Raw genomic sequence first — 19,901 nt, forward strand, 5'->3', positions numbered from 1 at the left:
TCAGTCTGGAGTCTATGTACATTCAATTACTGTCACCAAGGTTGAGAATACCAATATGCATAATAGTGCAAGACCTTTCTTTGGTAGACAGCATTCATTGTCCAACATCTTAATGTTCTTTAGAAAAGGAATACATACAAATGTTCAAATTAAGAGCAGGAATAGATCAGTGTGCCTGTTCAGCCTGCTCTGCTTTTCAGGGCTGATACAATTATGCCATGTTCCTGCCTATCTCCAATAGCCTTTCTACTTTTTGCTTATCAAGAATCTACTCAGCTGTCTCTTAAAAATACTCAAGCACTCTGCTTTCACTGCCTTTTGAGAAATAGATTCCCACCATGGAGCCACAGCTACTTTGCCTTAGGAAGCCTAACAATGTGTTGGAGGACAGGTATGTAGACTGACAGCTTGCTGGATTCTGGAATTCTCAACTGTGGTGGCATTAAACTGAATCTGTATGGCCCTTATACAAATCATATACAAATCTTCCTTCGAACTGCAAACAGAACATCATAACCTTCCTGCCCTTATATTCAGTGCCTTGAGTAATAAAAGCAAGTATCCCATATATCTTCTTCACTACCTAATATACCTATCCTGTTTCCTTCAACATGCACACCAAGGTCCCTTTGATCTTCTGTACTTTCTAGAGTCATGCTATTCACTGTGTATTCCCTTGCTTCATTAGTCCTCTCAAAATTCATCATTTCAGAATTTTCAGCATTAAACTCTATTTGCTATTGTTTAGCCCATCTGACCACTCTTCTATGTTGTCCTTTACTCTAGAGCTTTCCTCCTCGTTATTTACCAAACCTCCAATTTTCCTGTCATCTGTGAACTTATGAAACAAGCCTATTGTTTGGATAATGATGATGATTACTCATTATTATCATTGTCTCGATCATTAATGTATTCTACAAACAGCAAGGAACCAGCATCAAATCCTGCGGTACACCACTGCCTGCAGGCTTCCAGTCACAAAAGCTGGTTCCTGCCACTAAGCAAATGTTGGATTCAATCTGCCAAATTGGTCTGGATCCCATGGGCTGTTAGCTTCTTAACCAAGCTGCTATGTTAGACCTTGTCAAAAGCATTACCAAAGTCCAAGTAGACTACATGAACTGTGTTACCCTTATATACCTTGTCACCTGCTGAAGAAATCCAATAACATTTGTTAGACATGATTCTGTTCGCCCCCCGCCACCACCACCACCACCACCACCACCACCATGACTTCTATATTTGCAAACAAATGATCTGTGCAGAAAAACTGAAGTCCAAGCAATGGTCTTCACCATGTGCCACACTACTCCCTGTGGATGATAGCAACTTTAAAATAGCAGCACAAACTACCAAACATTTTGAGAAACTAAGCAACAGCCGGAAAACATCAATCCACAACTATTCAGAAAGTAACTAATGATTCCTTTAAATAGTACTGGTGAGGGGTACTTCCTGCTGCTGAATGCATAGTCAGCTGTGCGAGGTTAGGAGACAGTGTTTGCTGGAGTTTTTAGCTTAAAAATGGCACTACTGGCGTCAGTTCAGTGTTAAATGTGGAGTGACCTCTGGCTGTCTGCATACTTCCAATGCACAGTACCTGCACCACATCAGTGACCTTACTGAAACAGTATCTGCTGTGATCAGCATCAAAATTGGGTGTGCATACTGCAGACTAATTTTGCAACAGAATACTGTGACCAGGATCTTTAAATTCATCCCCCTACTAACACCAACGGCTCAACTGTACCCTCAAGTCTGTCCATGGGACTTTGCGACATACAAAGTGATTACTTTGATTACAACAGTGACGATAATTCAAAAAATAATAAACGTTTTGAATGTGCTTTGAGGTGTGCTGAAAACTATCTAAGGTCGCTCGAACTGGTGTCACTGAGAAAGGTTTATAGATTGGCAGCTGTTTGCAAAATCCCTAGCTCCAGGTTAAAAAAAACTCCAGGAAATGAGTGGCTTCCTTCCCTTTTTTTTGAAGACGTTCCATATTCAGGGATTGTTATCAGTTCAGTTGTGCCTTGTTGCTCTTTTGTCAGGATGCTATTTGCATCATCAGAGAACAAGTACAAACTCTCCATTTGTGAGCCTGATGGTCACACTAGATGCTGGATTGTTACCCGAATGAACTGATCTCCCATGGTATTTTGAACCTTAACTACCAGATGCAATTTTGTAATGACAGGAGCTTTATACCATGAAAAGCAAAATGTTTTAACATAGTTAGGCAAAGTGATTTGATGCTGTGCAGACTCTCCAGCCAAATCCTATGATTTTCAGCCTGGAGCGGAACATTCCAGTCAATTTCCTTACTTGCCATCACTATTAATCAGCAGCAGGCTTTAAAGTGTTGGCATTATTCCTCTCTCAACCTGCTTCAGGATGAAGAAATTATTCAGCTGGTTACAGTAACAGCTGCTGTAAAATAAGCACGCATGCTATTCACCAACAATCTAATCCAAGCTCTAATTTTAAACAGTGCTGAATGCTTTCTGACTACATTGCCAGCTGTTAAAGTGACGAGCCACAAATCTTTTTCAGTGTTCAATGAGTTTTCCTCATCAGTACTTCAAATTTATTCAGTGGCAAGTTCAAATTACTCAATTCTACAGGCAGGTAATGTCCCTGCAGTACACAGAACAATGGACAGTTTAAATAGAATTGAGCAGAAGTTACTCCATTCAGCTGCACGATTTGTGTCGGTGTTCATCTGCCTCATGAAGAATACTTACGAAGTCATGAGTTTATTCTGTTTTCATTTTCATTATTTCACATGCCTTCACCCACTTGTAGGATTGGAGGTGACAACTTTGTCTATGTGCCAGGAATGAGAGTTTTATGTGCAGGAACACAAACACTTGCATGTTTATTAAACGTTAAACTAATGTGCTCACTGACAACAAGGCATTAAAGGGAATGTACTAACAGACAAAGGAACACGTGGCAGTGCTTTGCTGTAGACGTTGGAGCAACACAGTCAATGAGTTCATGGTGTAGTTTCATCCTGTATATACATGATTACAGTGTTTCATACACATCCACATGCACACGTACATACATTTTATGCACTTTTCACCCACTTGTCTTGATCAAGTAGTTTCTGAACTAAAATTTTTAGGTCAAGAGCAGAAAAACTACTGCTGTGTAGGCTAAGTGGCAATGGCAGTTAAAATTCTATAAAGGAAAATGGGAAATTAAAAGAAATGGCATAACATACGCCCTCCATGAATAACAGAAACAGAAATTGTTGGAAAAGCTCAGCAGGTCTGACAGCATCTGTGGAGAGAAATCAGAGTTAATGTTTTGGTCTAGTGACCCTTTATCGGAACCATTCCGAAGAAAGGCCACCAGACCCGAAATGTGAACTCTGATTTCTCTCCACAGATGTTGTCAGACCTGCTGAGCTTTTCCAGCAATTTCTGGTTCTGTTTCCAGCATCCACAGTTCTTACAGTTCTTATTTAGTTTCTCCATGAAAAATGTTGAAATAGCTCATGATAAAATTGAAGGAGACATTTCACTAAACTCTATGCTTGCTGAATAACACTAAGCAATTCTCTAAATAGAATCTTCTAACTGCAGTGGTAGAATAGTGGCTGATCCTGTATGTAGGATGTAATTTTCTCAGAGATGCAACATTCTCAATATCAGAATAAAAAGTGGGTGCCACTTGTGCCCTCTTGAATTTTCCTGTTTCCGAATGGGTTGGCAATTAAAATTAAAAGTGCCAGCAGTGTGCATTGGAAACCTGCAATTATGAAGGGAGGGGAGAGAGAAGTTTCTGACTGCTGAATCCCACCATCAGCTGACAACGTGGGGTAGTCAAGACTCCTGGAAAAAGTGGGAGACCCTAATTGTGACTAAAACTTTGCTGCCCAAATCTATTACCACTATGGTAAGACTTATTGGAAGTATAAAGGCTGTGTTATTTCAGATTTAAATTTGAGTTCATATTGTACTGGATTCACTTTATTGAGCATAATCAATATTTGTTGAGACTATCAGTTTGAAATAAATGTAATGGCACACCTCAATTATTACACGTTAATGGTTACCGGAGCACTGAGGACATTTCCTTTATTGTAGAAGAAACAATGTTGTATTTTTATTGTTCATTTCTCATTAGATATTTATTTAGAATTAATATAGAATCCCTACAATGTGGAAACAGGCCCTTCGGCCCAACAAGTCCACACTGACCCTCTGAAGAGTAACCCACCTAGATGCATTCCCATACCCTATTTCTACATTTCCCCCGACTAATGCACCTAGCCTACACATCCCTGAACACTATGGGCAATTTAGCATGGCTAACTCATCTAACCTGCTCATCTTTGGACTGTGGGTGGAAACTGGAGCACCCGGAGGAAATTCACACTGATACGGGGAGAATGTGCAAACTCCACACAGACAGTTGCAAGGGGTTGGAATCAAACCTGGGTCCCTGGCGCTAGGAGGCAGCGGTGCTAACCACTGTTTAGTGTCCAATGTTAAATCACCACTCTGGGTCATGGCTGAAATTATAGGCTCAGCTAGCCTTCCCTTTTAATCACTGGAAAGGACATAGTCTAAGATTACTTGCAGTGTGGATAATTGAAATGTTATAGCTTAACACAAAGCTCCATGAGAACTCTACTGGATAACAACCTGAGGTAGACCCTGCCTCTTAGCCTTTCAGCTTACCTCAACTGACTCCACCAACTTCCCTGAACCCCCAATTCCAAAATCCAGGATGCCAGCTCCTTCCCACTTTACTTATCCATGTCTCCCATCTCACTTTCACTCCTCTCTAACTTCCCTGTTCCATGCCTCCACATCTGAACCAAATCCTCACACCAATCCTATAACCATCCACTGGTGCCATGCTCACCCTCGCTAATGCTTCCACACAAGTTGCCAGTATCCTGTTCCCCTTGCTTGTGCTGCAGAGTTCAACAAGGCAAATAGCTGACCCCAGATACAACTAAAGAAAACTGGCAGGTGTATGCTACTTTTAAAGAAACTTGAACTGGGCACAATGAGTTTCTTATGCATTACTGATTTTGCTTTGAGCATAAATTGTTGAAGGACAAATCCACCACAGATTTGTGATGCAGAGTGGCACCAACAGTGTGGGTTCAAATCATGTACTGTGGGGTCACCCCAAAGGTTCTACCTTATCAATTCTTACTTAAGGTGTGGTGACCCTCAGGTAAAATCTCCACTGGTTGTCTCTCTCTAATGAGAGAGCAGCCTTATGGTCCTCTGGGACTAAGGCAAATCTTCCTTTTTAAATAACTTGCTGATGAGGGCAACTCTGGCTCACCCATTTATTGGCTATCCCCAAGAGTCAAACACATTGCTGTGGGTCTGAAGTCATGTGTAGGTCAGACCAGGTAAGGACATCATATTTCTTTCCTTAAAGGCCATTAGAGAACCAGATGGGTTTTTCTAACAATTGACAGTGGTTTCATAGTCATCATTAGTTCTTAAATCCAGAATTTTTTAACAATTGATTTCACATTCCACCATGTACATTGCAGGATTTGAACCTGAGTCCCTAGAACAATAGCCGAGTTTCTTAATTAATAGTCTAGTTATAATACCACTAGGCCATTGCCACCCTTTATGTTTACTTTTATGCCTCACCCTCTCCCAATATTCTTGCCTATCCCTCCTCTTTAGAGATTTTTGGAATACTTAGAAAATTTAGAACTTGTATTGCTTTTGGATGTCCGGAAGTGAATTACTTGGCACATAATTCCTGACCTTTGACCTACTGTCAAAGAACAGCCCTTTTTTTTAACAGCAGTAACTACCATCAACTGGGGTTTAAAGTCCTAAAGCATTTTCACAAGCTGTGAAGAGGTGGTACATGCGTAAGGTAAATGAGTAAGGGATTACAATGGGCAAGGCATTAAGGTAGGTGGGTGGAGTGTTAGGATTGCAGGAAGCTGGGTAAGTTGAGTGAAAGGTCTCAGGCCTTGGAAGTTTCAGATCAAGGCATTGCTATCTCACACCTCATAAAACAACTTTCACTGTACATTTCTGCAATTGCTATCTTCCAATTTGACAATCTGAGACATTAGGTGCAATGTTCTGCTTCTTTAAGAGATGTGGGCAATGAAGAGAAATGTTAAGAAATATGGGGAAAATGAAAAAAAGTCAGAAACTAGCATCAAGAAAAAGTTTCTGATTATGCCCTTAAGTAACGGCAGCAACTTGCTGCTTGTTTCTCTGGGCCCCCATCTGAAAGTTTCTTCACCATTGACCTTCTCCATCCTTCATGAATCTCACTCAAAAAAACGTGTAGATCTGAATTTTCCCATATTTTAAGCAAAGCAATTTTCAAGCAAGATTCCTGGCAGCGAGCCTGCATTAACTGAGGTGAGTTTTTCTCCTGTAGTCTTCCACTCTTCATCTAATAAATTGTGTAATTGGCTTCTATGGTGCCCATCCTGAGGAATTGTGTGGCAAGAGAGGTGGAAGTGCTCACTGGTGTTAGCACTATATGTATATAAACCCCAGCTACACACCACTGTAGGCCAGGAACTGCTCATCACAATATGGTCCTACACCATTATCCCTAATGAAATGGTCTAGAGAGACAGGTTAGCACCTTTATTCAACCAACAAGGATGTGGAGGTGCCAGTAGACAGGATGGGGGAGAGGAAGCTGGTGTTTATCCTGCTAATTGGCAAAGGAGGCTATATGACTCGACTCAGTCAGCCTCAACTGAGATAGCAGCCCAGGTCAGCACAGTGTTCCAGATGAAATACAACATGGTGACGGTTAATGATCTTCTGTGATTCACAATGTGAGTGCCCCCATTTTCTTTCTGCTACCTCATGCTCACAGGCCACCACTCACTCTGACTCTGCCACTGCACACGCATCTCACCAAGGCTCAAGGAATACAGCTGTCATTATTGCATGTATTATTCCACTCAATGACTTTCTCCAACCCCATCCTCCCAAACTACTAATTCCTTTTGGCCCCTGCGCTTCCTACTCAGTCAGTCGATAGATGTCACTTCCTCCTGCATCACTGCTTACTGGTCTTCTAACCACTGTCATGATACTCAGTCCATCTCTTTGTCACACAGCAGGAGAATGGATGTTTCCACAATACGCTGACTGACGGGCCTGAAATCCTTGGACTGATTGCCCTTGATCTCTCTGACCCTGTCTATGGCCAAACTCCGGGACTAGAATGTGATGAGGCTCCTGTGGTGTCCCTTGACTCATTACTGTTGCCACTAAGGACTTGTCCTGTTTGACATATGGCTATTAACCTGTTGCATATGCAGTATCTTTGCCATAATAAGCTACTGTCACATGCTGTAGATGTGACATTAACCGAGCATGGTGACACACAGCAACATGTTCTCCCCCTTGACTTTTCAGTGCTCCAAACCGTGACAGGCTGCCTGCATGTCCCTCTGTGCTAAAATGCAATGCAAGCAACGGAGCTGGCAGCATCCAGGTAAATGCAAAATTAGTGAACACTAGAAAATGAAGTTAGGAGCTAGCATATGCATCCTGTACAGATGCATGAAATATATGAGTGTCCCTTCATGCAAAGCAATCGGGCAAAAGCGTGCAAGTCAATAATGTGCACTATCTCCAAAGTGAAGTCCTGAAAGGCTGAAATAGTGTATGAGTTGTATAAGAACAGGCACAATGATGTGCTGAGGCTAGTGGTTTGCTGAGAGTGACTTGATTGGATGAAGGGTTGAGGAAGATGGTGTCAATGGAACAGACAAAGACATTGTGCTGGATGAAGGCCCAGAGGAGCAAGTAATGAGCAACTGCCACCAGCTCTGGCTATCATGTTGGGAATTAGCATCATTTAGTTTTTAGGGGATGGAGGGAAGAATTGCAATATGCACAGAAATGAAACGATTTGCTTTATTAATAAGATGCAAATTGCATTCATCAGCAAGGTGCAATTGTTGTTCAACCCTCAGAGCAAAGCTTTAGATGTTCCCCTAGATCGAGATTCTGATATTCACTTCCCTCATAATTTTCCACATCTATTGCCACTTCCCATGTAAAGGGAACAGATAAATACACCCATAGAGATAATGGCCTAGGTGAGTGCATTGTCCCGGATGAAACACAACATATAGGAATGCACAGTGCGGGTTAATGGTCTTCTGTGCTTCACAAAATGGGAAAATTCAGCACCTTATATCTGAAACTGAACATTAGCATTCCAAATTTATGACATTCCTCCTAAAGGTGTTTGAAAATGCTTGCAATGTCATAAGTATATGACACTGATAATATCTTCCATATTTCTTTTTGAGGCAGGACATGCTTATTGTGGTGAAATTGGTTCCTCACTGTCTGTGTCGTAAAGAGTCATAGAGATGTACAGCATGGAAACAGACACTTTGATCCAACCTGTCCATGCCGACCAGATATCCCAACCCAATCTAGTACCATCTGCCAGCACCCAGCCTACATCCCTCCAAACCCTTCCTATTCATATACCCATCCAGATGACTTTTAAATATTGCTCCATCACTTCCTCAGGCAGCTCATTCCACACACGCACCACCCTCTGTATGAAAATGTTGCCCCTTAGGTCTCTTTTATACCTTTTCCCTGTCACCCTTAAATTATGCCCTCTAGTTCTGGACTCCCCCACCACAGGAAAAGACTATCGATGACCCTCATGATTTCATAAGCCTCTGTAAGGTCATCCCTCAGACGCTGATGCTCCAGGGAAAACAGCCTAGCCTATTCAACCTCTCCCTATAGCTCAAATCCTCCAACCCTGGCAACATCCTTGTAAATCTTTTCTGAACTCTTTCAAGTTTCACAACATCCTTCCAATAGGAAGGAGACCAGAATTGCACGCAATATTCCAACAGTGGCCTAACCAATGTCCTGTACAGCTGCAACATGACATCCCAAATCCTGTACTCAATACTCTGACCAATAAAGCAAAGCATACCAAATGCCTTCTTCACTATCCTATCTATCTGCGACTCTACTTTCAAGGAGCTATGAATCTGCATTCCAAGGTGTGTTTGTTCAGCAACATTCCCTCAGACGTTTTTACTAAGTGTTTTAATCCTGCTAAGATTTGTTTTCCCAAAATGCAGCATCTTGCATTTACCTAAGTTAAACTCCATCTGCCAGTCCTCAGCCCATTGGCCCATCTAATCAAGATACCCTGGGATTGCTGAATTAGTATGTGGTCTTTGTGTTGCTTGTGCTGATTCTCCTAGGGTTTAGGTGGCTCCTGTTTGCCATGGAAAATTATAAAGTGGGATGTGTCACAATTACCCCCAAATCATAACATCATCACAAATGTTCTGTACAGATATACATGTGTGCAGAACCAATTTCAAACATTTTCAGGAATACTCAAATCAACATTCAGAGAATGGTTCATCTTTCTGTGAAAGTCGTCAATCCCAGCATTGTACAGTACTGTCATAAGAAAGCATATTGATTACAAAGAACCCTGCCAAAATTAGTAATGGAGGCTGGTGCAGATCATTTCAAGCTGAAGAGATGCACCACCCTCTTCTCACTTTACAGAAAGCATTTACAGCCCCTGGGGCCCCGTTTAGTGTAACTGTCTTGGCTTGGCATCTTTGGTAGTTTCCTTGACATCATTGAAATCTTGTGTGAATTTTATGCCAAGTCTGTTTTAATTGTCTTCGGTTCATGCAGCCATCCCTCACCCAATGCCCTCCCCATCATGAAGTGATAATTTTTTGTTAGTAAGTTGCCAAACAAAAACTTGGAAAATGGAATCTGCGTTCTTTCTTAAAGCATGAAATGAGATATGCCAAATTTCCACAACAAGATCCACATTTTAATGGGAGAGCCTTGTTTCCTGCCATCTTTTCAACAAAGAAAATTCAATTTTGTGATGAATTCAGTTGGTGCAGTTAATGTGGAAGAGGTCAAGGGCTTTATTTTTTTCTCTCTGTAACCAGGAGGTAGCTGTGATTTTGTGGCTGTTTGCAATTAAATATCCACCCATAAAATTAAAGGACAGTTGGTGAGTTGGAAGGTTTGTTGTTTCAAGCATTCCACCAGAAAGCTGTGAATGAAAATACTTGTCCTGAAATTTAAAATAAATACAACATTTTTGTAAACATTACATTCACAGTTTAATGTATGATAGTCTCTCAGCCCAAATGGAATCTTGCCAGCACACCCTTCCTTTTTGGGAAAGAATTCCCCATCCTGTTCCTTAGAATAAATTTCAACAGAAACGTTAAATCTTCTTATCACCAGCCCCCATAACCTTTCAATTTCTCTTTCTCTTTCTCAAGAAGTTGCATCTAATAAATTTGAAATCTCTTCACTTTCCCATTAATTATTTTTGTACTCAGTGGTAGGAGGCATCACTGTTCCCAGGGCAGTTTCTACTGGTCAGTCTTTGTTTGATTTCTTTCACTTTGTGTCTCATAAATTTGTGGGAAAGCACTTAATTATAATCAATGAGTCAAGCTATTTCTCACTTTATAGTAGATGGGCTAACTATGATTGATTAATTTTTCACAAGAGATTTGCTATACAGTGCAGTGCAAAGTATAGAGTTGCATCTGTTGCAGCTTTCCCCCTTGTGTTCCACTCTTTTATAGCACTGAATGATTTTACGTGCCAGAAAACAGCTGATCCGAAACTGAGCTTGTGGCTATTGCAAACTTGAGGGTAGTTGTGTCAGTTGTTAACAGCAAGTGTGTAGTTATTGTTTCTGTTTCGACTGCTATTACAGATGCATTTAATAACTTTCTAGTGTCAGGAGTCTATTACATCTGTTGCATGAGCTGACCTGTCTTGGCAGGCTTTTTTGAACATATAAATGTTAATTAGAAAGGCACACTACCAGCAGTACTTTAGCATCAAAAGGCTCTGTTTATGATGCACTTTGGGCCACCCTAAGATATGCAGTTTTAGATGTAAATACACTAATTCTGATTATAGTTCTTGGAATCTGGCTAAGTTAGCAGTGGGCCTGAGGGTTGTACATTAAAACTGCGAAGCTTGACGGAATCAGTGCGTCTGACATAAGACAGCTCCTTGATTAGCATGGGACTGGGTGGCTGACTCGTTTCCTGCCGCTCAATAGCTGTTCACTGTATTCAGAAGCAGGGAGCCATTCATCAGTACAGCAGCCAGAGCAACACAGCAGACTCGACTCTACGCTTAACAAAATTTGAAAGCTAAACATTTGGAACCACTTGTAGTCCAGTTTTTCTTATCCACGCTGAAGTGGAAACCAGGCTCTGAGAAATTTCTGCGGGGAGTGAAAGAAAATACAGCGATGACGTTGGGTCGTCATTAGTTGCGTATCTCTCAGGAATAGATTGCTTCGCAGATACCTGCAGGAACTCTAATCCTCAGCTGCGGACAGACATACGCGCACAACCTCTCTGTGTGAATGCAGCTGCAGGGCTTTTGAACTGGAGATTGTTTTCTGATTTATGTATTCTGCTCATCCTTTTCCACTGATTGGATTTTGTTGTCGGCAGAAGACCACTTTCGCTGTCATCAAAGCATTATTCTAATCTTGTGACAGTGGGGATTGAAGTTGCATCCTACAGTTCCTGGGTGTATTGCTTGTGTCAAAACCCAAGGCTGGGTTCCTAATTTGTTTGGGCCTTTTGTTTTCTGGCTCACAGTTAGCCAAGTACTCCTATGCTGAATTGAGCTATTGTCTGAGATCCCAAGGCTTTTCACGCTGAAAATCGCTGCCTGTTCTTTGGCTGAGAAGCCACATTATGTGCCTTTTTTTCTTATGTGAAGCTGGAAACTATAAGCAGTGGCGATTTTAAATGAAGTGTAATGCATTGTGGGATGTGTGTAAAATTGGATCAGTCAAGGTATAGGAGCAAGCCTGCAGTTCACGATGTGGAGGAGGCAGTACCAGAATATTTGCTGATTCTTACAGCACGTTGGCTTATTTCTAATCAAATAGAGCACAGCAAGAGCTATGGAGCCTGATTCACTTTGCTAAAGGATTAGATGCATGTAGCCTCCAAATGAAGAAAACAAGGAGTACAACCTTACGGCGGGCTTGGCCTAGCTCAGATTTTTCAGACCGGGCCTCAGACCGCATTAGGTCCCGCAGCGAAAAGGACTATCGCTTGCACAAACATTTCCCACCCGCTTTTATTTCTTCTGCATCACGGGGCTATCTGGCTTCAGGTTTGTGGGCTATTTTTCTGCTTTGGGGTAGGAGCAGCCAGGTTTGTCACAATACTATTGTTACTCAGTGGCATAGATGAGTGATAACATATATGAATCTGATTAATGTCTAACCTGTATTTTGACTTGCTAGTGAGATACAAATTGGAATCTTCTAAAATAATTACAGTCCTACATTAACCAAAAGGTCAGAATTGATTGTGGATATGTTGGTTTTTACAGAAAAGCAGCAAGTAATAACAAGATGGAATCTGTTGCCATGGCAGCATGTCAGTGCTCTGTGGATTTTAAGGATTTTACGTTAATTCTGTATTAACAAAGGCTTCAATTTCTGTCATTCCAAGAACTAATGAATCTTTCTGAAGGGTGCAGATTGCAGCCCTTTTTGCCCATTATTCATGAATTTGTTTTGTGGAGAAGTTTCACACAGCGTCTACTTTACATTTGATACTTCAGTATAGAATTACAGATCCTGGAACTGATCTGTCACCAATTGAAACTCCTTTATTGTGAAACAGTAGGTACATGAAAGGGAATTAGTGACTGGAAGTTGATTCTGTTCAATTGTTGTGTTTATTTTATAATTTACAAAACAATCTTCAGCAAATCGAAAAGCAAATGGCTACCGTATGCAACCATCTTTTGTGCTGTTGTGCACTTCTTTGACTTGTTGTTTGAACAGCATTGTTATATTTAGATGGTGCAGTTGAGGTTGCACACTTAGAGCTGTAGTGTCACTAAGTGGGTTTCGGTGTAATACAGTTGTAATACAGTTGAAGCCTGGTTGTGGAATCAGTGGTGCTTATGACCCGATGCTAGAACAAAGGTTTTAGAACAGAAGGGAAAGATTTAAAAGGGACCTGAAAGGGCAACCTTTTCATACTGAGGATGGTGCCTGTGTGCAATGAGGTGCCGAAGGAAGTGGTGGAGGCTGGTACAATTGCATCATATAAAAGGCATCTGAATGGGTATATGGATAGGAAGGGTTTAGAGGGATATGAGCCAAATGCCGGCGAATGAATCTAGATCAGTTTAGGATATCTGATCAGCATGGGCAAGTTGGACTGAAATTCTGTTTCCGTGCTGTATAACTCTATGAATCTAAATAGAACTGATACTCTGCCAAGGAGAGAATTGCATACTGCTTAACTTTGGAATCAGTTCAAACCTACACACCTAATTGACCCCTCATAAATTTAACATAATGAAGAACTAAACCAGCTTTGCGGGAACACTAAAATTTGTAGCATGAGTAAACTGGAATTGCAGAACAGTTATAGAAAGAATGATGTGAAACTACATTTAATGCCTAAAGTGATATGCAAAATATAATTGTAGATCAAGTCCAGTTTATAAACTATGTATTCTTCTGCTCAGCTGAAATTTGCAGTTAAATAAGAGTTCCTTAATTTGTTTAATATTCATGGAAGTTCTGATGTATAACTTTTAGAATTGCCTTGGAGGATTAACCCTCAGAATACTGCCAACTCTACTTTATAGTCAGCTAGTTGAAGATGGGTGAGCACAGCTTGGGTGTTCTGATATTCTGTGCAGAGAAATATTCAGTCTCAACTCAGCAACTGCTCATGGTTGAGACCAGGAACTAGCTCTGCAGGGAATTAAGCTTGCCATGGAGCAGTGTAAAGAGCTCCAAGCTTTTATTCCAACATGCTGACCCTGGATAAATACAATTCTCTATTACTAATGGTAAAGATATTTTACTCTGGCAAACCATCAAATTTTGTTTTAAAGAAATGAGTGGAGCTCTTGGCTCAAATACGCAGAATTGTTTAAAAAAACCTCCCTTTGCTAAGTTCAAGTTGAGCCGGGTCTGACAGAACCTATTCTGCTTTAGTATTTGGACTTCTCAATGTTTCAAGGAGCAAGTGCCAAGTATTTTCAAAGGAAGTAGCCAATGTAATTGATGGTTTTGGCAGCTGCAGGAAACCTATGAATGTGTTTTGCTTCTGTTGCTATAGTGGTCACACAGGAATGTTTTCAGAAAATCCCCTAGAATTTAAGCCACATACGTGATTTGATCTGAAATAATAACAAGGATAAATGCTTTATTCATGCCACGTGTGCTTGCAAGTGGAAATATTAAAATATTCAGAATTTGCCCTGTGCAATAATTTTCAATTAAATTTCCTTTAATAATTATATACTATTAGAGAAGAATACGTTCTGTCTATATTTGTGTTAAGAAAAATATGTATTTGTACTATGCAGCATGAAAAGAAACTCTACTAAGGGTCCTGCTTGTATCTCTTGATTACTTTCAGAAATTTAAAGAAAATGTTCACCCAATTTTCTTTAAGCAGATAGTGGTGAGTGCATGGAATGTACTGCCAGTGGTGAGAGTAGAATCAGATGCATTAGGGACATTTAAGCGACTCTTGGATAGGCACATGGATGATAGTAAAATGAAGGGTATATAGGTTAGGATAAAAGTTGACACAACATCAAGGGCCGAAGGGCTTGTTCTCTGTTCTGTGTTCAAGTTGTGTCCAGGAGCAACTCTGACATTTTCACTTCATGTATGACTGTGGCTTACAGTAACATTCAAATAATCACAAAGTGATGCAGAATGGTTTTGATTGTGGCTACATTCTCCTTGTCCATGAAAGTAAATATGTGCAGGATCCTTATCATTGCAAAATAATTTTGCAAAGTAATTTGCACTTATTACCATCATCTTATTGAAGATATGTGCATAACATTGTTCTGATGAGGGTGGAACCTCATTCTAGGTCTTATTCTAGGTCTATCCCTGTTTTATTGGTGCTTTGTATTTATATAGTAATCTAGAATTAGTACTGACATTTTTTTTCATTTATTTAATTCAGCCTGTTTGATCCTACTACCGTTGTCTTCTCCCTCAAGAAAATTCAGTGCTGTGTACGATAACATGTGGTGCAAAAAGAAGAGGGAAAATTTTGTCAGGAACCAAACTGATCACTTTGACTTTTCATTTTGGATAAGATCACTTTCTGACAATCAAGCGGCACTTGTGCCCAAATGCGAGGGGAAAATGGGCCCAGGCTGTTTATTTTCACAGTTTTAACCTCTGACCCTCACCATCCTGAACGGCTGCTGTGCCAAGCAATCAGAAAACAGAGCTCTAAGGGAGAGGGTTAATTACTTCATGTTGTACTTACTATGAAACACACTTCATCTAGCAGCTAACATTCTTACCTAATGATCAATATTCTTGCCATAAAAAATATGAATGTACTCAGGCATGGCTAAGTAATCATTCATTCATTTCCTTAAGGAAGCTACTTCCTTCACAGGAAGCCTATAGGAAGTGATCTTTTTAAAAAGCCTGCTGTGATTTAAGATAATGTGTTCTTTGTCACACATCACCTGGCACATGGGAGGACCATGAAGTGAGTAAGTTGTTTTCCATTTGTGAAATTAACTTTAATTGTTTTTAACATTGTCAAAATCCCTTTAAAATGAAAAAAAATTGGAAAATGAAGATTGCTGTTTAGTCAAGAGTGAGTCAGCTGGTGGACTTGATAAGGCAGGGAACATAATTCAAGCTGCCAGTTGTCATTGATTTGTAGTATACCCAAAAGAGAACAAAATATCCTAGAACAGTCTGTGGATATAAAGGTGAACTATCTTCAGGGTAGTATTAACATTGTAAATGATTTGGCGTAGTTAAGCTGTAAAAATGTCTGGACTGGATGATTTTAATGTTGTGTAATGCTAATGTCAACATGATGTTGATTCATCACCTCTTGAAGATATTTAGTGACATCTGCATTCTGAAGCATGTTGCGTTGATTATCATTGAACTCATGTTAAAGCATTGCCCTGTAAAAGACTATGTCATTATCGTGCCACCTTTAAAATAATGCTGAATCTCAAACTGCCTTTGATCATCCTGTTAGTAACCAGAAACTGCACAGCATTGTTGTACATCAAGATTCGCAATGCAATGTTTCTAAATGTAAGTTTTAATAATTACCCTCATCCCCACAGCTGACCTGACAATCATTAATTATGTGAAAAGAATACATTTCACCAGATTTTTAAGTCTTGCAACACCATTTAATCTAGCTGGGCATAAACAGTTAAAGAAAATGATAATCCCTTCATTTAGTATAGTTTGCCAAATGGTTTTGATTGCACTAAAATGATTATTTGTTCTAGATAGCTTTTATCAAAAAAAACATTTATAATCTCGGAAGGATTTTTGTACATTGAGCTCATGTTCTTACCCAATGTACATGGATATGAACTTTCCAAGAAGGAACTCTGGTTGGCAATCAGGATCCGAGAGACTTATCCAAACCCAATATCCATAGCACTGTAAGTCACGACTAGTAAACTTTTCACTGTACTCATTTGACTACATGTGACAATAAAATTAATTCAGTTCAGTTCAACTCTACTGCTGACTTGACTGAAGTCAGCCATCAGCATTGACTGAAGATTGAGTTTAGTGACGACTGATTTGTGGTATACTTAATTTTTGGTGCATTTCCTTATGAGATTATCGAACAGTTCAACTATTTTGCCGAGACTTTAGAAAATAATCCAGTTTTGCTTTAATTAGTGGCCTGTCAAAACATTCAACTTCAGTCCTGAAGTACCTGCATGGAAGCTGCCAGCCATTGGAAGAATTTCCATTGAGAACAGAGTCCTCAGAGCATTGTACATTCAAAGTGAATTACAGATTTAGGTGCATTGTTATATACATAGAAATAAATTCTTCATTGTTCATTGATATTGATTAAATGCTAAATACAAATAGAAAATGGTACTGGGCTGAAAAATGTGTTGCTGGAAAAGCGCAGCAGGTCAGGCAGCATTCAAGGAGCAGGAGAATCGACATTTCGGACATAAGCCCTTCTTCAGGCTTATGCCCGAAACGTCGATTCTCCAGCTCCTTGGATGCTGCCTGACCTGCTGCGCTTTTCCAGCAACACATTTTTCAGCTCTGATTTCCAGCATCTGCAGTCCTCACTTTCTCCTAGAAAATGGTACTGCTCAGTCTCTACTTGTACTTACACTTAAAGTTGACCTTCCTTGGATTTCTATGTGGATAATCTGTCATGCAAGAGATTGATACAGGTTGAGAAAATGTAAACTTTAAAACAATCAGGATACTTTACTGCCAATGAATAAATTTGTCACACTACTAAGAAGAGCTAGAAGGTAAGTCTTTTACTGCAAGATATCTAGCTTCTGACTTCCTCTAGTTGCTACAGTATTTATGTGATCGGTCTAGTTCAGTTTCTGGTTAGTGGTAATGCCTAGAATATTTATGGAGGAAACTCATTGATGGCAGTGTCATAAAATGTCAAGATTTTCATCATTTATATAAATGATTTTGATGTGAGCATAAGAGGTACAGTTAGTAAGTTTGCTGATGACATCAAAATTGGAGGTGTAGTGGACAGCTAAGAAGGTTACCTCAGATTATATCAGGATCTGATCAGATGGGCCAATGGGCTGAGAAGTGGCAGATGGAGTTTAATTTAGATAAATGTGAGGTGCTGCATTTTGGGAAAGCATAACTTAGCAGGACATACTTAATGGTAAGGCCTAGGGAATGTTGCTGAATTAAGAGACCTTGAAATGCAGGTTCATAGCTCCTTGAAAATAGAGTTGCAGGTAGCTAAGATGTGATTGAAGATGATCAGCCATGATCATAATGAATGGTGGTGCTGGCTTGAAGGGCAGAATGGCCTACTCCTGCACCTATTGCCTATTGTCTATTGATAGTGAAGAAAGCGTTAGTATGCTTTCCTTTATTGATCAGAGTATTGCGTACAGGAGTAGGGAAGTCATGTTGTGGCTGTATAGGACATTGGTTAGGCCACTGTTGGAATACTGTGTGCAATTCTGGTCTCCTTCCTATCAGAAAGATTGTGTGAAACTTGAAAGGGTTCAGAAAAGATTTACAAGGATGTTGCCAGGGTTGGAGGATTTGAGCTATAGGGAGACGTTAAATAGGCCAGGGCTGTTTGTCCTGGAGTGTCGGAGATTGAGGGGTGACCTTATAGAAGTTTACAAAATCATGAGGAGCATGGATAGGATAAAGAGACAAAGTCTTTTCTCTGGGTTGGGGGAGTCTAGAACTAGAGGGCATAGGTTTAGGGTGAGAGGGGAAAGATATAAAATAAACTTAAGGGGCGACTTTTTCATTCAGAGAGTGGTACGTGTATGGAATGAGCTGCCAGAGGAAGTGGTGGAGGCTGGTACAGTTGCAACATTTAAAAGGTATCTGGATGGGTATATGAATAGGAAGGGTTTGGAGGGAAATGGGCCAAGTGCTGACAGGTGGGACTATATTGGGTTGGGTACTTTGGGTCGGCATAGACGAGTTGGACTGAAGGATCTGTTTTCGTGCTGGACATCTCTATGACTCTATGAGGTAGTTATTCTCTCATGGGAATTCTTCAGCTTAGGTTGTTGTCCGAAGCAACTCCAGCAACCATATTCTGGGCTGAAATGATGAGACTCCAATGAGCCAGGAGGAGTTTCTAAGATTCAAGAGAGCTTTCCCTCAAACCCCATTGGCTTTAATTTTACTAAGCCTCCTCGGTGTCATATTCAGTTAAATATTCTTCTTCGTCTTAGGCAGTTCCTTGGGGTCAAGTATGACTGACATCCATTCCAATTCACTGGGATCTGAAGTTCAATGGGGAATCTGCATATTCTGTCAGATGTGGGACAGCTGGTATTTGAAGGGTTGGGAAATGGGAGGTGAAATTTTCCCAACCCTTGAATGACAGGGGAAATGCTGAAATGTCTGGGGAAATGTGGGAGAATAAAAAAATCTGATTCTCAAAAAAAAAATTCCCTTTAAATTTTCCAATGCAAGTTCTGAATCTCATTAATAAATGACGAACGACATTAATTCCATACATTGGTATCTCACCGCATTAGCATGCAGTTCATAATTCTCTCATGCTCTGCCAAAAAAATTAGTTGTCACAAAGTGTTTGGAGGTTTGTACATTCACTCTGTTGTCTACACAGTTTGTTCCAGACAAGTGATCGCTTGATGTTGTCGTGATTCAGTTGGGAAGAATGTTTTGACGACTGAGTTCCACTATTCCACAAACCATCAAAAATGTGTCATACCCAATTCAACTACCAAGATTATTGACTTGCTTGACTGACTGCTATTCAGGAGAAAAGTAATTCACACCAGATTTTGTTTATAGCAAGAAAATAACTGTTTATTGTGAACAAACTTTTTCTTTAACAAATGGTAAATAAAAGTGGATTCCTCATTATTGCTATTCAACCTAACCTATATTCCTTTAAATCCCCAGACACAAACACATTCATTTGTAAATAAAGTAGATAAAAATAGAGAGTTTGGCATAAATATTTTGGGAAAAAATATAAACAGAGAAAAGCAAATTTTGATGTTCAGGACTCCTAACCAGATGGAGTGGGATGAGTTGTTTGTTTTAGTTCTTTTGATTTTTTTGTAGTGATGTTAGCACAATGTTGTCTGAAGACTGAAGCTCAGTCTTTGATGCAATAGCTGTTTGGTGGATGTAGTAGTTTTTCTTATATTCAAACTCTCAGAGTCTGCATGTTTTGTCATTTTCACTGACAAGAAGAGATGCTGAGAGATGGTTGTTGTTGGTAGGCTTCTGAATATCTCTGAATGCACTGTGCTCACTAGTTTGTAATAAACTGTATCCTGACTAACCCAAAGGTTGCAGTTAGGCAGTTGTTCTTTAACACAAAAATT

The 19,901-nt window shown here is 40.1% G+C and overlaps 1 protein-coding gene across 4 annotated transcripts in view; it reads left to right on the plus strand.

Annotated features, from left to right (window-relative positions):
* LOC132822098 (storkhead-box protein 2-like) overlaps window positions 1-19,901 on the plus strand; it is a 437,283-nt gene that overhangs the window by 279,927 nt on the left and 137,455 nt on the right. Inside the window, exon 1 of one of the 4 annotated variants that reach the window (XM_060835140.1) lies at window positions 11,521-12,173. The exons of the other annotated variants lie outside the window; for them this stretch is intronic. Within the exon in view, the coding sequence (XP_060691123.1) occupies window positions 12,008-12,173 (166 nt within the window). The 5' untranslated portion in view covers window positions 11,521-12,007. Of the gene's footprint in view, window positions 1-11,520; window positions 12,174-19,901 lie in introns of those variants that run through there. 4 annotated transcript variants of the gene reach the window in all.

This window comes from Hemiscyllium ocellatum, chromosome 2, assembly GCF_020745735.1.
Source record: "Hemiscyllium ocellatum isolate sHemOce1 chromosome 2, sHemOce1.pat.X.cur, whole genome shotgun sequence".
NCBI classification, from domain to species: Eukaryota; Metazoa; Chordata; class Chondrichthyes; order Orectolobiformes; family Hemiscylliidae; genus Hemiscyllium; species Hemiscyllium ocellatum.